Source organism: Schistocerca americana, chromosome 2 (genome assembly GCF_021461395.2).
Source record: "Schistocerca americana isolate TAMUIC-IGC-003095 chromosome 2, iqSchAmer2.1, whole genome shotgun sequence".
NCBI classification, from domain to species: domain Eukaryota; kingdom Metazoa; phylum Arthropoda; class Insecta; order Orthoptera; family Acrididae; genus Schistocerca; species Schistocerca americana.
The window spans coordinates 1051639824-1051662615 of NC_060120.1; the positions used below are offsets into that span (position 1 = coordinate 1051639824).

Sequence of the window (22792 nt, forward strand, 5' to 3'; positions counted from 1 at the left end):
ATTAGGTGCTCCAGGGAAGGGTGCTGCTTATGCCACTGTAGAGCTTGCCGACACTCCTTAATTGCTTCAGCAACTTCCGGTGACCACCAAGGGACTGCCTTATACCTTGGGCACCCTAAAAGAGTGAGGGATCGAGTTTTCTGCCACAGAAACAAATGTTGTAGCCACCTGCTCAACCATCACATCGATGTTACCGTGTGTGGGGGGGATTAAAGCCTATCTGGGCAGGTGTCTGTGGGCCTGACACTGCGGCAGTGACAGGAAGATGGGGAAGTGGTCACTACCACACAGGTGGTCATGTGCTCTCCAGTGGATAGATGGGAGAAGTCCTGGGCTACAAATTGATAAATCAATGGCCGAGTAACTACCGTGAGCCACACTGAAATGTGTGGTGGCCCCAGTATTTAAGAGGCAGAGGTCGAACTGCGAAAGTTTTGACCTCTCGGCCTTGGCCAGTAAGCACAGTGCCACCCGACAAGGGGTTATGGGTGTTAAAATCTCCCAAAAGTATGAAAGGTTTAGTGAGTTAATCAAACAGTGCAGCCAATACTTTCAGAGGTGCTGCACCATGTGGAGGAAGATATACATTGCAGACAGTTATTTCCTGTGTCATCCTTATTCTGACAGCTACAGCTTCAAGAGAGGTTTGAAGAGGCACAGGTTCACTACAGACTGAGTTTAGGACATAAACGCAAACTCCACATGACACTCAATTATATTCGTTATGGTTCCTGTAATATCCCTTATAGCCGTGGAGGGAAAGGGTACACATTGCTGGGAACCAGGTTTCCCGGAGGGCAATGCAGATAGGAGGTGTAAAGCTTAACAGTTGCCGTAGCTCAGCCAGGCGGTGGAAAAAACTGCTCAATTCTACTGGAGAATGACGTCATTGTGTGGTAGATTACAACTCAGAGTCACCTGCTACCGCTGACTTATTGCCTGAGCAGTCTATACTCATTGTGTCTGAGGGTCTGGCAAGATCTTCTACGTCCCCAGCGGATGCCAAAATCTCCACCCCATCCTCAGATGCAGGGCTTGTAGGTAGCAGTGGTGTGGGTGCAACTGCAATTTCCTTGGTCTTAGGGGTTTTCTTTTTGGATTTCCTGCTCCTTGGGTTTCCTGGCTGGGAGGACTTCACTGGCTCAGTCTCCGGGACTGAGGATGAGTGTGAAGCGCAATGACCAGCTGCTTTTGGACTCTTCAGTCACTGCTGGGTGTCATCTTCCCCACTAGTAGAAACCTGGAAAGGGAGTGACCCAAGGGACCCCTTCCAAGTGAGAGAAGCCAAAGAAGACTTACACTTCTCCAGCTTAGAAGTGGGGATGGATGTCCCCAATGGTTGGGGGGCAAGTGTAGTTGTCCAGCTCTGAGATGTGACTGGGGTTGGCGTAGCTGGCGGTGCCAGAACTGTTATAGTGGCGGTGTAAGACGATGTTACAGGCACAGGATGCAGACATTCAAATTTTCTCTTAGCCTCAGTGTATGTCAGTCGGTCCAGGGTACTTGTACTCCATGATTTTCCTTTCTTTCTGGAGAATCCTGCAGTCTGGCAAGCAAGGTGAATGATGCTCTTCGCAGTTGACACAGGTGGGAGGTGGGGCACATGGAGTATTGGTATGTGATGGGCATCCGCAATCTCGACATGTAACACTGAAAGTACAGTGGGAAGACATATGACCGAACTTCCAGCACTTATAGCACCACATCGAGGAAGGGATATAGGGCTTTACATCATAGTGGCAGACCATCACCTTGAACTTCTCGGGCAATGAATCACCCTCGAAGGTCAAGATGAAGGCACTGGTGGCAACCTGATTATCCCTTGGACCCCGGTGGACACACCGGATGAAATGTACACCTCACCTCTCTAAATTTGCACACAGCTCATTGTCGGACTGCGAAAGAAGATCCCTGTGAAATATGATACCCTGGACTGTATTTAAGCTCTTATGGGGTGTGATGGTTACAGAAACATCCCCCAGCTTGTGACAAGCGAGTAACGCCCGTGACTGGGCAGAAGATGCTGTTTTGATCAAGACTGACCCAGATCTCATTTTGGACAAGCGCTCCACCTCTCCAAACTTGTCCTCTAAATGCTCAACAAAAAACTGAGGGTTCATCATCACGAAAGACTCCCCATCAGCTCTCGAACATACATGGTACCGGGGCGAATAAGATCCACTGCCATCCTTACCCTGATGTTCCTCCCATAGCGTGGCCAGGGAGGGAACGATTTGGGGTTGTACTTCTGTGTGTTGAATTGAGCTCGTGAACACTTAGAGACTGCTGGTTTTTCACCACCAGCAAGAGACGATGGACTACGCTTCATCGTGTGTCATCCTCCCTGAAGTCACCCAATCCGACCAGGTGCCCTCCCCACGGGTGCCACCCAGCCGCAGCAAAGGCCACCTGGCAGGATGGCCATTGCCGGGAGTCCCAATGCTCCAGGGGGATGGGCATCTACCCCTTGGCATACGTGGTGAGTGAACGGTGCAGGCATCAGTAGGGTGATCTCTGTGTGGTCAGGGAGCTACAACCAACAGGGTATATGGTGGCCTCACCACAATGGAATGGCTACCATGCTGGATATCAGGTGCAAAGAGGACCATGCTCATCGTCGATGCAGAAAGCGACACTGCCTAGTGCGTGGTGTAAAATGCACCCAGGAAGGTGTCCTCGATCAAGAGATGGAGAATGGGTGGGATTGCAATGTGACAATGAGATTTGTGTGTGTGTGTGTGTGTGTGTGTGTGTGTGTGTGTGTGTGTGTTTGTGTGTGTGTACACTTAAGTTTAACTCGAAAAGAGGATCACTCCAAAAGCTACCACGTTTTCTTTCTCTGTCAATGACTCAATGCTTCTGCTATCTGGTAAGCAGTCTTGTTTACTCTAAAAGTATTAACATTTAAAATTTGGTGCTTCTGACCAGTCTCTTGCTTCTCTCATATTCAGATAAATGGTCATATCTCTGCCTGACAAACCAACAGAACCGTGGGTACTTGGCTGTCGAACACAAAAGAAACTAGAATGTAGGAATGACAGATTCAAACTTTGTGGAACATCTTTTAACTCAAAACCACTCATACAATATGCATTGTAAATACTGCATATCTGCCTCAATAAAATCTTGACAGTACGTCATTTTATCTTTTACTGAGACATTAAACTGACACTTAGGAATGGCTTTAGAACCTGAAAACTGTACTACATAATTAACAATTACAGTGCAACAGGAAAGTGTTTGGTTTTTTATCATCATCATTTTTCTTCAAGCACTGATGGAAAAGTCAGGTAATACCACAGAAGTCTGCCATAAAAACTGCACATGTGTCACACACATGTGCCTCTATATGAATATTCTCCTGTGATACACGAAGTCCAAATTTGTTTTAAAAGTTGAAGCTCTTGCAGCTCCATAGACAGTATGTCCACAGTTACAATACAATTGCATGAAGGCTCCATAAAATTAAAACATAAAGATTTGGTCTGTGCCCCAAGCACAGTGACTACACTTTTTAAAATATTTAGTCCCTTAGGATTCACACTTTCATATTCCTAAAGTCTCTTTTACATGAGCAGCTGTACTGCCTCAATAAACTATTCATAGTAGTTGAATCCACTGCTGCATCACTGCCATATTATTCAGGTAGTGAGACTCATTTGTCAGAAACTGTTCATCACTTTTACACATTAACTCCAATATCACCTGACTGTCACCTGCTTTTTAGCTCAGTTGTGAATAGTAAAAGTGAGGTTATAACAGACTATCCTTCTTACTAAAAGTCTAAATACAGTAAGAGCATTAAGGATCCAGCAATGCAGTAAAGTTTCTTAATGGACAAAGCAAAATTAAAAATGAGTGTTCTTGACAAAAATCTCACACTGAATTCTCCACACTGCTGAGAACTGGAAGAATGTGAAAGGTGTATGCATACAAACACATCAAACAATATTTAGAAAGCAGTAAATAGCACAATTTTCTATTATTCTTTATGTCTTGTTTTCTTTCTAAGTGCTAAATAATATCAAAAATTATTTTAACCCTACAACAGACTGATGTTTTCATTGTTGAAATCACTTTCATTTAAAAAAGTCGTTGTATAAGTATAGTTTAGCCTTTTTTTTCTAGGTATTGTGAAACCTAAACCATTTTTTAATTTGTATATCTGGTTGAGTCTTCATGCAATTCTCAGAAGCAAGCAGTAAATTAAACATTAAGAGAATATAGAAGGATGGCTCCTCATTAGTATAATATAAGTATAATATAAGTATAGTTTAGCCTTTTTTTTCTAGGTATTGTGAAACCTAAACCATTTTTTAATTTGTATATCTGGTTGAGTCTTCATGCAATTCTCAGAAGCAAGCAGTAAATTAAACATTAAGAGAATATAGAAGGATGGCTCCTCATTAGTATAATATAAGGGAGTACAGTGAAAATTGATTAATTCCAACATTAACAAATAACATATCCACACACCCTTCTCTTCATGTGCAGTCTTCAGCACATGTAGCATTTCATATCCCTACAACAAACACAGTCAGTTGATTATTAACATCACTAAACCACTTGCAACAGGCATGCTTGTCAATTTTCATTCTTTTATGTGACACATACTAACCACAAGTCAACGACTTAGACAAGTAGGTTCCTCATGCAAAACAAGCTGAAGGTGTGGCAATCAAGTATACTTAAAATCAAATGTGAGATCCACAAATCTCACCACTTCCTTAAAATTCAGTTCAGAAATCTAAACCATTAAAAAGAATGCTCACAACCCCCCCCCCCCCCCCCCCACACACACACACACACATTCCTCCAGCCTTCTAATACTGTACGAGGTCTGTTCAATGTATGTTAGAGCAAAATGTGGTTTGCATCCCTGCACATGGCAGTGTTTAATGTGTAACTGCTGGAAATTTCATTTTTATATGTCTTTTAATTATTGTTCAGTGCTGTATTGAGTAGAACGTTGCCTCCACAGTTTGCGAATTCCGAGATGGCAGAGTTAGAGGAGCAACTTATTTGCATTAAATGTTGTATGAAATTCATGAAAATCTTTACAGAATGATGTAGGAAGCCTACGGTGATAAGTGCTTTGGCTGTACTCGGTGTTACAAATGGTTCACAGAATTTAAAGATGACCGTTTGACCCTTGTTCAGGGTGCCCTTTGATGTCTACCAATAACGTTCACGTCAGGAACATCAACAAAATTGTGCATGCCTATCGAAGACTGACTGTGCAAGAGATTGCAGAAGAATGTAACATTTCAGTTGGATCATGTCATGAAATCCTGACAGCATCTTGGAATGCATCACATTGCCACCAAGTTCTACCCACAGCTCAAGAGTCAAGACCAGAAAGACTTTGCCACGCAATCTGTGAAGAGCTTTTGGATCGCAGAAATGAGAACGAGATCTTCCTTAAGAGAATCATAACTGGTGATTAGATGTAGATCTACAGTTGTGATGTTGAGACCAAAGTTCTATCTTCACAATGGATCAGGAAAGATTCTACAAGACCAAAAAAAGCCCATCAGGTCAGGTCAAACATCAAAGGCATGCTGATAATTCTCTTTGAATTTGAAAGATTACCTCATCATGAATTCGTGCCACAGGGACATAATGTTAATCGATGGTACTATCAGGATGTGTTGTGATGCCTACGAGAAAATGTGAGAAGGATACGGCCTGAAATGTGGCGAGACAATTCATGGCTCTTGCATCATGATAACGCACCTGCCCTTTCACACATCTTGGTGTGTGGCTATTGCACAAAAAATAAACTCACTGTGTTGCCTCATCCTCCATACTCTCCAGATCTGGCCCTGTGAACGTCTTTTTATTTCCAAAGTTGAAAATACAATTGAAAGGACGAAGATTTGCAGTGATAGACAAGATAAAAGAAAACTCATAAATGGTGCTTTGCACAATCCAGCAAGAGGCATACCAAGATTGCTTCTGGAAATGGAAACAGTATTGGGAGTGGTGTATCAATTGTGGGGGAGAGCATATCAAAGGGAACCATGCACAATAAGTAAAAGGTAAGCACAGAAAAATTTTGTGGGCAAAGTTCCAGAAGTTTTTGAACACACCCCATATTCAGCTGTAGCTGATGGGTTGTTGTTACAAGGATCAAAGGGGAGTAAAATGAGAAGATGTTGTGTCCAAATAACAAACACTGGACAAAATTTCTTACTGTCGATGTTACACTATTATATTCATAGCCCTAGAAAATATACATACACTTAAAACACTACTTGAGGTACACTGTATCAATTCATAATGGTAAGAGAGAATGTCCTCAACTCAATATTTAAAATACTATGGGGAGAGGAAGGATTGCAAAAAGAAGGGAAGACATTCAAGGGAGCTCCGTTCATAGACCTGCCTAAAGATATCATGTCTCAGTATAGTATCATAGCCTTTCTTGAGGTCAAAAACTAAACCTATCAGTTGATGCATGTGCAGGAAAACCTACTGTGCAGCCACTTCCAATAAGACCACATTGTCAAGGGTGGAGCAACACTTCCAAAACTTTCTAAACCTGACGAAGGAGCTGTTTGGATTCTAAAATGCAGACAAAGTGGTGGCTAACCAAGTTCTTTCTAAAGAACTAGCGAAGACAAAACTATGGTAACTACTTGGGTTGTATGGTCCGTCCCAGGTTTCAAGAGGGGAACTGAAACACTTTCCTTCTCTGTGAGGTGCTACAACATACTGTAATGCACTCTACCATGATCAAGTGATGCGTCATGCGCCACAGGCATTACGGAATACTGCTCCCACATGGAGAAGATGCAGTTGTATGCTTCACCATTGGTGGAACTAGAGCCCCAACTGTACATTCTTCTCAGTGTCAACTCTGTGTTGTCAAAAATTTTAAAGCTGACTAGCAGTGGCAGTAATTCTGAAAAATGTTCTGCCACTGTCTGGGCTATGTCTCTCTGATTTGTCTTAGGATATGTGGTTGGCATTAAATCAGCAGCTGACCATGTCCTTGCTCTCCTAGAAATCCTCCTGACAGTCTTCCACACAATACAAATCTTAGTGGAATGAATAGTTCCAGGAAATGTTGCTAAGATCTTTTCTTGTTCTCCCCAGTAACTCAATGAGATTTGAATCTACACAGAGCTGCACACGTGCCTCTGACTGTGAAACAGCATTTGTTGCTCCTCCATGGAACAGGCTGCCTCTGTTAATTTATCTGTAGGTTGTGAAACTGATGCTTCAGTGATATAGTGGATTGTGTTAGTAATATGATCCATCCATTCCAGAATGCTCTCTGATAGTGCAGCACATTAATATAGGACTCGTTTAAATTATAGATGCAACCGTGAAGTTTCACATCCACTTCCATGTAAAACATCAGGTCACGAGGATGAATCTGTGTTGTGTCATCACCCTTTAATTTAACTTTCAGCAAATTTCAAGGAGAATTTTGGGTAAAAGTTAACTATAAATTGTAAAAGCACTTTGTTATTGTTAATGTATTTCTTCCTATATACGAGGGTGGTTCAGAAAGTAACCTCCGATTGGTCACAGTGCGGGTTGGTGCGGGGAGTAGCGACGCCATCTGTGCGTTCACGCACTCAACAGGTCAGTCGGCATCAAGCCGTGGTCGAGTGAACGTCGTACCTGCGCTAGTTTAGTTTTTGTGGCAGTTTGAAATCTGTGCTGCAATAGAAAACCCCGCCAAATGTGAAGTGCGTGCTGTCATAAGGTTTTTTACAGCCAAAGGCTATTCTGCAGCAGCTATTCATCGTGAGCTTTGTGCCGTGTACGGACCAAGAGTTATGAGTGAAGGAGTTGTCCGTGAATGGGTACGTTTATTTAAAAGTGGACGAGAAAACATTCATGATGAAGAGAGGAGTGGTAGACCATCATTGGTGACTGACGAACTCGTTCAGACAGTTGATGCAAAAGTTCGTGAAAATCGACGTTTCTCAATGTCGGAGTTGTCTACTGGTTTTCCACAGATTTCTAAGACTCTCTTGTACGAGATAGTGACAGCAAGATTGGGTTACCGTAAGTTCTGTGCATGATGGGTGCCCAAAATTCTTACCGACCACCACAAAACGCAAAGAATGGCCTCTGCATTAGACTTTGTCACGTTATGAGGATGAAGGAGAACCATTGTTAAACAGAATCGTGACCGGTGACGAAACCTGGATTAAGTACTTGAACCCTGAGACAAAAGAACAATCAAAGATGTGGGCACATTCAAATTCGCCTACCAAACCAAGAAAAGCCTCGCAAGATTTTTCTGCCAGAAAACTGATGGCAACGGTGTTTTGGGATGCCAAAGGGGTGTTGTTGGTTGAATTCATGGAACGTGGTATGACCATTAATCAAGACGTGTACTGTGAAACAATAAAAAAGTTACGACGGGCTATACAGAACAAACGCCGTGGTATGCTGACTTCCGGTATCGTTTTTTTGCACGATAACGCCCGTCCTCACTCTGCTCGCAGAACAACGGTCCTTCTCGAGTCCTTCAAGTGGGACGTTATCAACCATCCACCTTACAGCCCAGACCTGGCGCCAAGTGATTATCACCTCTTCATGCATTTGAAGAAATGGCTCGGGTCACAGCGGTTTGATGACGACGAAGAGCTCAAAGATGCGGTCACAGGCTGGCTCCAGGCACAAGCGGGTGATTTTTATGCAGAAGGAATTTCAAAGCTTGTGAAGAGATACGATAAGTGCCTCAATCGCTATGGAGACTATGTAGAAAAATAGTGCAAAGATGTAGTTGTAAGATGTATAAATTAAAATATTTTTATTTAACTTGGTGTATTTTTTTAAATCAACCGGAGGTTACTTTCTGAACGGCCCTCGTATCTCTTCTTTTCAATGCTTTATTGGCGTAATCTATGCCACACTCTTGACATGGCACCAATGAAAAATACAACCAAAGTGTGTTAAATCAGGCACATGCACTGGCAATGAAACACATCCTGCTTGATCTACCAAATATTCCTCAAAATTGACAGCTGTGTTTGCGTATGAGCACTAAAGTATGTTGACACTCAATTATGCAGGAACCAGAAGATCCTGCACGCAGTAAGTATTCTGCAAATGTATCGTGCTGTTGATGTCTTGTGTTAGGAAACTGATGACTGTATGAGTGATGGCCACTTCCATCACATCCCCTTCTCTTACTGTGACATATGACTGTGTCAGTAAACTTAAACCACTCCTAGTTCATGTTAGATCCAGAAACTCACATGTAAACAACAACCGCTGAAGCATACTGAAGACTTCGAAGTACTATGAGTTCACTACTGTGCATTTTGTATTGTGACTAGGTCCTAAAACATGCAGTATATAATTTTACACCACAAATAATCTTAATTACTGCCCCCCCCCTCCCACCCACCCACACACACACACACACACACACACACACACACACACACACAGAGAGAGAGAGAGAGAGAGGATGGAGAGATTCAACTGCATGATTCACGTCAGCTGGAAGAACTATGAAAGTAAGGGCCTGAAACAAGGTATTTTACAGCCATGAATGCTGTTTACCTCAGCAGAAATCACATTTTCCTGCGCTCATCTGCTTCTTTGACTTAACAGCAAGATCGTACCATGTGATGTCATATTCTACAGTGCTGTGGAACACTACTCAAACACTCCCCGCCCACCCACCCATCCCCAATGATGTAGCTACATCTTAATGGTCCATTTGCGTGTTTATTTTATAGTTGCCATAGATTATAAATTTCACACCCTTGCACTTGAAACCAGTTACATAAGTACTGTGGCCAAGACGTCTTGGCTTCAGATTACTTAACCTCTGTTGCAATGCAGTGCCAGCCAGAAAAGTTACTTAAAAGACCACCTACTTCTGAATAATTCTGAAACTCTTCTTCTGTGCAATATGTGTATTAAACTCCTGTTAAAATGTGTACATTGCATATTCCAGTTGCTTACAGCTCCAAGTTATACAGCTTTAACATTTTACAGTGTTTTTCATATATCAGGGCTGTTGAGCAATGGCTGACTTTCCTTCACAGAGATGTCAACAGCTATGTCTCCAGCTCACACGGATTGCACGGGACGGAGTGTACAACCCACACAAGACGTCTTCCATCACAAATTGTTACTCTTAATAATGCCTTACTTTACAGTGAATTAGACTCATAAGTTTTAAACAATCTTCAACCACTATGGTGTTGCAGTGGCTTGATTGATGCTTGTACTTATGCGCGTAGTACGTGCCACTGTATACACTGTCTTGTCTGGTGTTCTGAATACTCATTATTTTCTTAAATAATTTGGTCACAGTCTGAAGTAGTTGACCAGACCTGCTACTCGGTTCCAGTCTGCTGTGCTGATCATTCTTCACTTTGCAGTTATGTGTGGAGCTGTAAGAGATGCTGTTCTCCAACTAGCATCACCAACTCAACAAATACTCAGACGTCAGTTTAACTAATATATTCTTCAACATCATAAACAATATGTCACATTAACATTTTACAGAACACCATATTAGTATTACAATTGCCAGAGAAGACAGATTGTCACCCAAGTTGCAAAATCAATACATCTGATATCTCTTCACGGAGAAGACACTAGTTGCGCTTTGTCATTGCAGCACTATTCCATGTACCATGTTCATCTCTGGTGCTACACCAACTCAGAGTAAGCCATCCCACACCACAGCAGGTGGCGATATTTTAACACCTGTACTGCTCACCAGACATATGGTGTCCATGGATTACTCTGTTTCTACACGGATTTCCAACATCTCCCACACAGTGGGCTGTCCAGTCTTTTTGCCTAACTTACACATTAAAAAAATCTTCCGACACATATTGTTGGCTAAGTTAAACATTGAGTGTGACACACTATTTCTTACAAAATAGCCTGTGACATTACATGTCCCACGGTGGAGGCAAAATGTGTCAGAATCATTCATTTATTTTGAGCTCGTAGCCTACTGCTTCTTGCTTAACTTATGCTTTTTAATACTTTATTGTTGAGACTTATTATGAGACTTTATACATCTTTGATACTACTAAACTTATTATATTCTTTCAAGAACAAGAGAAAACAGAAACTTCATTATTTCATTTTAGTTTATTTTTACTATCTTTGTATACCTTTGCACATTTTCCCCTCATTACTATTTCATGGAGCATTTGACCATCTTGCCTGTATCATTTTATTTTGGTTCACATCCTCCAACATAACACTGTCCATAAATTATTTATTTCTTCCTTTAATATTTCACACTCTTCCTCACAACAGACTTAAAATGTTACTCCCCTTTTAAGTGTTCTGTGGTACCGCCTTAACAATTGGGTTGTTTTGTGGTAATTTCATAACCCTTTCTCCTGTTGCTCGGTTTACTGCTATCCATACATTTAAGATGTTAGCACGTCGTTAACTACATGCTAAGGGGCTGGGTTACTTTCCTACTAGTCTGCCCCCCCCCCCCCCCCCAAAGAAAAAAGAAAATGTAACCTCAGATTAATAAGTGCATTCCTGTTTGTATCTACTAGTGTATTGGTGTGTATGGATTTGAGAGTTAGTATTAATGTGTATTTATGCGTGTTTATGTACGCTCCTTAACCCTCGAGTCCTCCTGTGACAACGGGATTTTAGTCAATTACAGAGACAGAATGAATGAAGGGTTTCACAACAGAAATATATGAATCTCGGAGGAGGGATGAACAGAAATTGTCCTCATAATAGAGAAGAAAGGCAAAAAAAAAAATCAGAGTACTAGTGTGTGTGTGTGTGTGTGTGTGTGTGTGTATGTGTGTGTGGGTGGGTGGATGGATGGATGGATGGGTGGGTGGGTGGGTGAGTGGGTGGGGCAAGGGGGGGGGGGGGGGGGGTGCGCACATGCAAGGCCTGTGTTCTCAAATTGTCCCGATATAAAACCACTGGTCTCAAGTCTTTTACTACTTCTGTTCACAACCTCCACTAAAAAATGTGCTCAAAACTGACCCCACATATGTACATTGTATAAAAGGTAAAAAAAAAAGGATCCCCATACAAAGATGAAAACAGTTAGTGTTATGCACCTGTCGAGATTGTACTTTTGTAGGTGTATTGTAAGTAATAAGGTGTGATTGTTCAAAACTGTTTGAAATTCTGGAATAAGCTGAGCACAAGAAGTATGCCTGTTGGAGCAGAATGGTTGGTTTCTTACTTTCCTCTCTGGCCTTCTCTTTATATGAGTCTAATGACTTTTGTAAGTCTAAAATTCTACACATATCAAAAAAAGTTTTGCATCACTCCGGTTCCCAGAACTGCTGAAGATAGATGTTGACTGTGGATACTGTATCACAGATACAGTCCTTTTGACTGTTCACATGTCACTAAACCCGCCCAAAGATGTAAACAACCATGCATGAGCAGCGCCTATTTGACGGAGGGGGTCGGACAGCTGATCAGTTCTACTCAGTCCACCAGGAAGAAAGTACATGGCCCGTATTGACTGTAGTTCAACCATGCCTAGACATCAATACCGTGATTTGATCGCGTCCACATTGTTACTTTGTGCCAGGAAGAGATCTCAACAAGGGAAGTGTCCAGGCATCTCGGAGTGAACCAAAGTGATGTTGTTCGGACATGGAGGAGATACAGACAGACAGGAACTGTCGATGACATGTGTCGCTCAGGCCGCCCAAGGGCTACTACAGCAGTGGGTGACCACTACCTATGGATTACGGCTTGGAGGAACCCTGGCAACAGTGCCACCATGTTGAATAATGCTTTTCATGCGGGCACGGGACATCGTGTTACGACTCAAACTGGCCGGCCGCGGTGGTCTAGCGGTTCTAGGCGCTCAGTCAGGAACCGCGCGACTGCTACGGTCGCATGTTCGAATCCTGCCTCGGGAATGGATGTGTGTGATGTCCTTAGTTTAGTTAGGTTTAAGTAGTTCTAAGGTCTAGGGGACTTATGACCACAGATGTTGAGTCCCACAGTGCTCAGAGCCATTTGAACCATTTGACTCAAACTGTGCGCAATAGGCTGCATGATGCAAAACTTCACTTGCAACATCCATCGCGATGTCCATCTTTGCAACTACGATACCATTCAGCGAGGTACAGATGGGCCCAACAACATGCCGAATGGACCGCTCAGAATTGGCATCACGTTCTCTTCACCGATGAGTGTCGCATATTCCTACAACCAGACAATCGTGTGTTTGGAGGAAACCCGGTCAGGCTGAACGCCTTAGACACACTGTCCAGCGACTGCAGCAAGGTGGAGGTTCCCTGCTGTTTTGGGACGGCATCACATGGGGCTGATGTACGCTGTTGGTGGTAATGGAAGGCGCCGCAATGGCTGTACAATACATGAATGCTATCCTCTGACTGATAGTGCAACCATATTGGCACATATTGACAGGGCATTTGTCTTCATGGACGACAATCCACACCCCTATCATGCACATAATGACATCACTCGACTAGAGTAGCCAATATGTTCTCTAGACATGAATCCTTCCAAACATGCTTGGGATGGACTGAAAAGGGCTGTTTATGGGCGACATGACCTACCAACCACTCTGAGGGATCTACACTGAATCACCATTGAGGACTGTGACAATATGGACCAACAGTGCCTTGAGCAACTTGTGGTTAGTATGCCATGATGAATACAGGTAGGCATCAATGTAAGAGGATGTGCTACTGGGTATTAGAGGTACAGGTGTGTACAGCAATCTGGACCACCACCTCTCAAGGTCTCACTGTATGGTGGTGCAACATTAAATGTGTGGTTTTCATGAGCAATAAATAGGGCGGAAATGATGTTTATGTTGGTCTCTATTCCAATTTTCTGTACAGGTTCTGGAACTCCCAGAACCGAGGTGATGCACAACTTTTTTTGATGTGTGTATTGTTTGTTTCTTCTTTCTCTTGCCTTGATTCTCTGATATGGGTCTCTAAATCTTTTTCCAGCTTTTCTAAATTGGCCTTATATTTTATATGCTAACAGACAATTCTGATTGGAATCACTGATTTTTTTGTTCAACTCATTTGTGTTATCATCTATTTTTTTGCTCAAATCACGTCTTACCTCATTTTTAACCTATTTGTTAATTTAACTATGAAATCATGGAGCCCTACCAGTATTTCAGAAGCTATTCTATGTGTTATTATTGGCACATAAGTATGTGTACACAATATTCACTTAAGAATTATGCTTTTGTATAAACACAGACTCTCCCAAGCACAGTGTCACTATCATATACAACTCAATTTCCCCTGTAAACAGATTGCATGTAACACTACTGACTATCACAAGACATCACTCCAACTATTGATAAAACTTGTTCAGCACTTTAACAACTCACTGTATGTGTTGGCTGGACTGGGAGAGTGGTGGGTTGTCTAGCACTGGTATCATGGAGTGAAGTCTTGTAGTCTCGTCGTGTAGATTTCCCAATGAGTAATCAAAGCAGGGACAGCTGCTCATAGACAACAAGCTGCTCGGTCATCTCTGCCCACTTTGTTGTTGTTGGCGAGTCTTGTTTCATGAACTGTCATCTTCACTCTCCTTTGTATTTTATTGATGATTCACCATAGTGAGAGGCTTTTGCTTTTTTCCAACTACTAATAAACAATTCACCCAGACTTCACTTTACCGAAGTAGACTTTCTTTGAATACTATGTTGTTTATGTCTGTTGTCCATGGCAAGCAACCTAATTTCTTAGGAAAATCTTCATAAATTTTCCAAATTTTTTTTATTTTGTAATAACTGCTCTCTTTCCACTTCTTCAGTAATATTTGCATCCTGTCACAGTCACAAAATATGGTGTCACAGTTGCTTGATTGATATTTGCACCTGCATTTGTAGTAAATGCCAGTGCATACACTGTCTTGTCGGATGATCCGAATACTCACTATATCCTTAAATAATCTGGTCACCATTTGCAGTAGTGGACGAGACTCACTACTCATTCCAGTCTGCTGTGCAAATTTGTCTTCTCCACCTGCCAGTGGTGTGTGAAGGTGTAAGAGAGGCTGCTGTTCAATTAATGTCATCAAATCAACAAATACTATGACTTTAGTTCAACTTATATATTCTTCAACATTATAAACAACATTTCACATGAACATATTGCAGAACACTAGATTAATATTACAACTGCCAAAGTAGACAATGTTCTCTATGCGGCAGATTGCCACCCAAGGTCCTAAATCAACAAATTTGATCTCTCTGCACAGGGAAGAAGCCAGTCAGATGTTCTCATCTGTGGTACTATTCCATGGGCTGAGTTCATCTCTGGCATGGCACCAGCATGGAGTAAGCAATCCCACATCACAGCACGTGCCTGTGATTTAATGCCTGTACTGCTCGCCAGATATATGGCATCGATGCATTACTCTGTCTCTGCACAAAATTTCACACGTTTTCCATGCAGTGGGCTGTCCCGTCTTTTTGGCTAACTTACACATTAAGAAATCTTCCAAAATATGTCAACTAAGTTAATCCTTGAGTGTGACTTGCTGTTTCCTACAAAATAGGGCGTGACACAACGCTACCTTAGCCTGGTTTCAAATCCTTCCATGTACATGGACTTAACATCCGTTTGTGGATTTAACTTGCATCTGGGCAAGAAAATTTATATTTTCACACTAATGTTCTACAAACTATATGATTCTCTTTTAAGTTTACTACATGGGAATGTTGCACTACACACATAAGATTATCTACTGAGTATATTTCACATACAACTACCAGCTGTTCACCCTGGTTACTTATGAAACACATAAGAGATTCTTTGGTATAGAAAACTAATACTGATATCCAGATTGTTTAAAGTCACTAAAAAAAAACAAATACTGTCCAAACAGGCCTTGAAGACCAAACAGTACTGACCAGCTACCATGTCATCCTCAGTCTTTAGGCATCAACGGATGCAGATACGGAGGGGCATGCGATCAGTTTTTGTGACCAGTGTCACTACTTCTCAGTCAAGTAGGTCCTCAATTGGTCTTGCAATGGCTAAGTGTTCCCTGCTCACCAACAGCACTTAGCAGACCCAGACAGTGATCCATCCAAGTGCTAGCCAAGCTCAACAGCACTTAACTTTGGTGATCTGACAGGAACCACTGTTACCACTGCGGCAAGGCTATTGGCGTTTAAAGTCACTAGCCCACAGAAAATGTGAAAGTACTAATTTATATTAAAGCAAAGCCCCTACCATTAGAACATTTACAAATCCAACCATGTAGTTCAATACTTCTACCAAAAGTGTAAAAATTCCCTAAAACCTAGCATTTGATTTACCTATTTATTTATTTACACGTCAAGTTCCATAGGACCAAATTGAGGAGCAAATCTCCAAGGTCATGGAAAGCGTCAGTACATGAAATTACAACATAAAGGTAATAACAGATAAAAATAATGTTTATGAACCCAAAAAGTCAAGGCACAACTTTAAGTAACTGCAATCAACAATATAACAAAAGAATCAGCTTAATTTTTCAAGGAACTCCTCAACAGAATAGAAGGAGTGACCCATGAGGAAACTCTTAAGTTTCAAATTGAAAGTGTGTGGATTACTGCTAAGATTTTTGGATTCTTGTGGTAGCTTACTGAAAATGGATGCAGCAGTATACTGCACACCTTACTACACAGGAGTTAAGGAAATCCGATCCAAATGCAGGTTGGATTTCTGCTGAGTATTAACTGAGTGAAAGCTGCTTATTATTGGTAATAAGCTGATATTGTTAACAAGAAATGACAGTAAAGAATGGGCGGCCAGTGTCAAAATACCCAGACTAGTGAACATGGGTCGGCAAGAGGTTCACGTACTTACACAACTTATTTCCCGAATCACCCAGTTCTGAGCAAAAAATATAACTTTGGGAATGGGAAGAATACCCCAAAATATAATACCATACCTCGTAAGGAAATGAAAATAAACAAAGTAGACCAACTTTCTTGTTGAACAATCACTTACTTCCAATACCGATCCAAGAGAAGAAACAGCTGCATTAAGTCTTTGAACAAGATCCTCAACGTGAGCCTTCCACGATAGTTCACTACCTATGTGAGCACCTAGAAATTTGAACTGTTCAGTTTAATAATCATATGTCCATTCTGTGAAATTAAAATGTCGAGTTTTGTTGAATTGTGTGTTAGAAACTGTAAAAACTAAATCTTACTGTGATTTAGAGTTAGTTTATTTACTATAAGCCATGGACTTAGGTCATCGACTGCATTATTTGATACCAAGCCAGTGTTGCACACAACATCAGCAAACATAAATATTTTAGAATTACCCACAATACTAAAGGGCATATCATTTATATAAATACGGAATGGAATTGGCCCCAACACTGATCCCTGGGGCACCCTCCACTTGACCGTAGCCCACTCAGACCCCACATCACAGCCATTCTCAACACTGTGCTGTCTGTTGCTAAAGTAAGAAGTGAACCAATTGTGAGCTTCTACCCATATTCCATAACGGTCCAACTTCTGGAGCAATATTTTGTGATCTACACAATTAAACACCTTAGTTAAATGAAAAAATATGCCTAGTGTTCGAAACCTTTTATTTAACCCATCCAGTACCTCACAGAGAAAAGAGACTATAGCATTTTGAGTTGTTAGACAGCCTCTAAAGCCAAACTGTACATCTGATAGCAAATTATGTTATAGAAATGATCAATTACCTTACATACAAAGCCTTTTCAATAGCTTTAGGAAACACTGATGGCATAGAAATAGGTTAAAATTGTCTACATGATCCCTTTATCCATTTTTATAAAGTTGCTTTACTACTGAGTACTTTAATCATTCAGGAAACCGACCATTCGTAAAGGAAAAATTACAAATATGGCTAAGTACAGGGCTAACATGAGCAGCACAGTACTTTAATATTCTGCTAGCCACTCCCTCATATCCACGAGAGTCCTTAGTCTTCAGTGATTTAGTTATTGACTCAATCTGCCACTTGTCTGTATCATAGAGGAATATTTCAGACATCAATCTCGGAAAGGCATTTGCCAAGAGAGTTATATGATTCCCTGTAGAAACTAAATTTTTATTTAATTGACCAGCAATGCTCATAAAATGATTGTTAAATACTGTACATATATCTGATTTATCAGTAACAGAAATATTTTTACTACAAACTGACTTTAATCACCGACCTCGTGCTGCTGACTAGACACTTCCTTCACAACTGACCATATGGTTTTCATTTTATCGTGTGAATTAGCTACCGTAAAATGGGGCGACTTTGTGACTGGTGGGGTGACTTTGTGACAAGGGATCGAGTTTTCGTATTTTAAATCTCGCGCCGCGACCGCTCGTCTCAGGAAAGAGCTGAACCACGCATTTCGTTTGTCAGACATGCCACGCCACGTAGTGGCAGCAGGGTGAAGCTTCTGCACACGCATAGTTCCTTCCGACGCCGTTGCTTAGAAACGCTGTTATTTACGTTTTCGTAAAACGAGGGAAACTTTATATTGTGAAAACGTTTATGTTAAGGACGCAACTAAAACAGGTATGTACATTTGTTTGTTAATATGTTGGGCAAATTATTGTAGAATATCGATTAAATCAAGCCATGTTTGTTGAACATATGAGACAAAAACTGAAATGCACGCACTTTGTGTGGCGACTTTGTGACACCTCAACTTGTCACAAAGTCACCCCACCATGGTTTTAGGTTATATTTTATCACGTTTTTTTGTCTTTCAAGCACTGAAAAGAAGATGAGGTCTTATAAAAGGAAGTTGGGTGCAAGAGCCTATAGAAATTACTCTCCAGAGACGTTAGATAAAGCCGTTAAATTGGTTTTAACAAAGAAAATGACCCTGCGAGCAGCATCGTTCTTTAATTTTTCATACACTGTCACACAGGAAGTAAACGTTTTATTGGATACTGTAAGGCTAAAATAGACGTTTAGATGACCATCTGTTTGGCGTTTTTAAGCAAATTCTTCTGCTTGAATAGGGAGCAAAATACAGCTATGTACACCAGGAAGTTACCTACATTCCTTTATTTTGTTACAAACTTTACTGTCATAAAACGGGTTTTTACACCAATTTGCAACTTCTGGCATTTGTAAAGGAAGCATTTATGCAAATTTTAAACCTACCTTCGTAAAATTCTGATATTTTTGGCATTTTTTCTATTAAACATCTTTTAAAAGGTATGGTATTTTTTTCTGAATTATACCATACTGGTATATATGTTTTATACGTTCTTTTTCTCTGCTTTTAGGTTCAATATTCATCGAAACACATTGTGGAACAAAACCAAAGAGATAAAACGTTCGACCACCTCAAACTCAGAGACAGTCAAACCTAAAAGACAGCATGGGGGTCAACCTATTTTCACAAAAGAAGAAGAGGATACATTCGTTGCTCATTCCATTGCAATGGCATCTTATGGTTTCCCAATGACATTACTTGATTTGCGCTGTGTCGTCAAATCATATCTAGATCGAACTGGAAGAAAAGTTCCCGTGTTTGGAAATGGAAACTTTCCTGGGAGAGAGTGGGCCATGTCATTTATGAAGCGGCATAAGTATGTTCTCTCCGAACGTGTCACCAAAAATATCACATATGCAAGAGCTGCGACTGATACTGAAGTGATTGACTCATATTTTGAGCATTTAGAGAAGGCGTTAGAGGGTATTCCGCCAGAAAAAATTTGGAATTACGACGAAACGAACGTCCAGGACGATCCGGGAAGCAAAAAAGTGTTGGTCAGAAGAGGAGCAAAATATCCAGAGCGGATACAAAATTGTTCCAAAGCGTGTACTTCGATTATGGTCTGTGGGAACGCCGCAGGACAGTTGGCTCCACTATACGTAAATTACAAGGCCGAGAACATGTGGTCGACCTGGACCGAAAATGGACCTGAAGGAGCCCGCTACAATCGTACTAAATCTGGATGGTTTGATCACCAAGTGTTTGAGGACTGGTTCATCAATCTTATGCTCCCCATACTGAAACAACAAGATGGCCAAAAAGTTCTTATTGGCGATAATTTGAGTTCGCATATTAACCTAGAGGTTATTCGACTCTGCGAAAAGTATGGGATAAAATTTATCGCACTCCCACCAAATGCGACACATCTACTGCAACCGCTAGATGTTGCCATATTCAGAGTTCTAAAACTGATTTGGCGTGAAATTTTGTCAGATTGGAAGCAATCGACATCTGGTAGCCGGTGCACATCAGTTCCAAAAGATGAACTGCCTGGTCTGTTAAAGAAAATGATGGACAAGCTGCAGGAGAACATCATAAAAAATCTCCAGTCAGGATTTAGGAAGACTGGGATTTTTCCGCTTAACAAAATGGAAGTCCTCCAAAGACTCCCGAAGGCCGTCTTGGAAGAGAGCCTACAGTCCTTATCAGGAGTGGTTGGTGAGATCTTCATAGAAGAACTGCAGAAGAAGAGAGAAGAGGTTACAGGATGCCGGGCCCCCAAGAGAAGGAGAAGGCTCACTGTTCCAGCAGGCAGAAGTATCTACAGTGCCGAAATCGAAGCCAGTAGGGCGGAACAGCCGAAAGGGAAGAACACAAAAGCCAGCACTTCCTCCAGACCCAGCGGATCCAAGGAAAAGGCTGTACTGGCAGGTGAGATGTCTGAAGAAAGCTCTTCAGATGAAGACAACAGCAGAGAGAGGAACTGGATGGATGAAGATCCCAGTGACCCCGACGTGCTGGATGAATCTTTCAGCTGTTTGGAGGATTCAGAACCTGAAATGTCTCCCACAAAAGTGATTCCAAATGATAAAGACGTCTTGGGAATCGACAGCATGGCTCCTGAAAAAAACGTTTTCAAAGTGGATGATTTTGTAGTGGTGAACTTTGAAGGGAAACTTTTTCCAGGAAGGGTGACTGAAGAAAAACAAGAGGGCTACATTGTCAGCGTTATGGAGAGGACCAAGATGTTCTGGAAGTGGCCTACTAAAGAAGATGCTATTCTGTACTCCAAAGAAGAAGTTTTCTACACTATCGACCCCCCAAGACCGGTAGGAAAGCGAGGGTTCTTTGAGGTGAAAAATCTAGATTAGGGAGCTCCTTTTTCATCACTTGTAAAAATGATGTAGCTCTACCAAAGCATCAAACACATGTACATTGATTAAATATACTTTTTGATTGGTCAAAATTGTGACATTATTTTTTTCCCATACTTTGTAACCCAAAAACAATGTTGTCACAAAGTCACCCCACAGGGTGGGGTGACTTTGTGACCGAGTTTTCCCTTTATATAGTCGTTCATAAAAAAGATACAAATTTTTTGAAGACATAATCTTGTAAAGGAAGGTTGTAGCTATCTTATGATGCCATCCGTTTCAGTTTATGTTAAAAATTGGTCAGTGTACGAGTGAAAACATGCAAAACTTGTCACAAAGTCACCCCATTTTACGGTATTCTATTTGCATACCACATCTCTTTGCCTTCCTAATAACATTTTAAGCACCTGTTTGTAATGGGCTTCTGCAGCTTGATTGTGACTACTTCTAACATTTTGATATAATTCCCGCTTTGTTCTACATGATATCCTTACCCCACTAGTCAGTCACCCAACCTGTCTTTTACTGCTAGTACCCGTTTAGAACATTCTAATGGAAAGCAACTCTCAAAGATCTAGCATGTGGTTGGCTACTAAGCCTGGATATGTATGTTTCACCATGCAAAAGTATATTCATAAATTCACTTCTTTTCTTGACACTTTGTATGACCTAGCAACTACTCAGGGGGTTATGCAAAGATCACAAACGACCAAGCATTATGGCATGATATTACTTATACAAACATGAATTATTCTGTTGATTAATTACAGGCCAAAGCAATGTGTAACTCTTTGCAACTCCTTGCCTAATACTCATGTTCCCTGCACCTTATTGCACTTGTTCCCTTGTTCATTCATTTAGCCAGACATGTAAGTTCAAAGAGCTGTACGACCCAGGTAAATCTTTCTGCTTTATTGTCTTGGGGTAAGCCTTCAAATAACAATGGCATCATACAATTAAGAACTGTTGAACACACCACTTAATGCAAAAAAATACTTCCAGCACAATTCTAAATTCTTATGGCTATCTACATTGGCCCCTTATTTTATGGTATTGGTCTTCCCTCAATAGGGTACATGAGCCAATTCATATCAAGGTGCATTTTCCCATACTTCTTTCTACCATTTGACCACTTTTCTATTCTCAAAGTAGCTTAATCCCTTTTATGGCTGGAACTTACTTCTGGACCACCTCCCTCACCCGCCTACTGTGGCTTGCATGTTTTCCTCTACCCTGAGTTGAGGTAATTAGAAGGCTTATACTTGTGAATTATCCTTGTCCTCTGCTAACATGCATATCTAGATATTAGCTCATCACTTACTTTCCTAGGTGGACATGAACATCTGTTTTTCCGGGTGGGTTACATTTAAAGGTTTACACATTGAAATGATTCTCAGTATTCACTAGTTTTTGCATTTATTGTGCTGGTAAGGTAATCAAAGGAAGTGAAAAACAAAATTAGATGAGGTAGGTCCTTTTAGGAATTTAGGCTAGTTGTATTGTCATGTCGTGGAGCCTGACCTCTGCACCAGGATGTTCTATGTCTCCTGAATATCTGTAAATGCATAGATTACTGTTGTTTGTAAGTTAGAAACTGGAGTATGTATTTCTTCTTTTCTTTTTCTTAAATTTCTTTACGTGTTTTTTAAATTTGCATTTGTTGCAGACAACTCTGTTCTAAGATTTCCCGTTTAAATTTAACCCTCCAACTGCCTTATCAAATTTCACAGTCATCTTCTCAGTAAACACTCTTAATAACT

At 41.2% G+C, this 22792-nt stretch overlaps 1 protein-coding gene across 1 annotated transcript in view; it reads left to right on the plus strand.

Moving 5' to 3' along the window:
* The window catches only part of LOC124594667, a 46230-nt gene extending 25201 nt beyond the window's left edge, over positions 1-21029 (plus strand). The window contains exon 4 of the mRNA XM_047133037.1: positions 19226-21029. Within this exon, the coding sequence (XP_046988993.1) occupies positions 19383-21029 (1647 nt within the window). The 5' untranslated portion in view covers positions 19226-19382. The remainder of the gene's footprint in view (positions 1-19225) is intronic.
* Positions 21030-22792: the final 1763 nt, after the last annotated feature.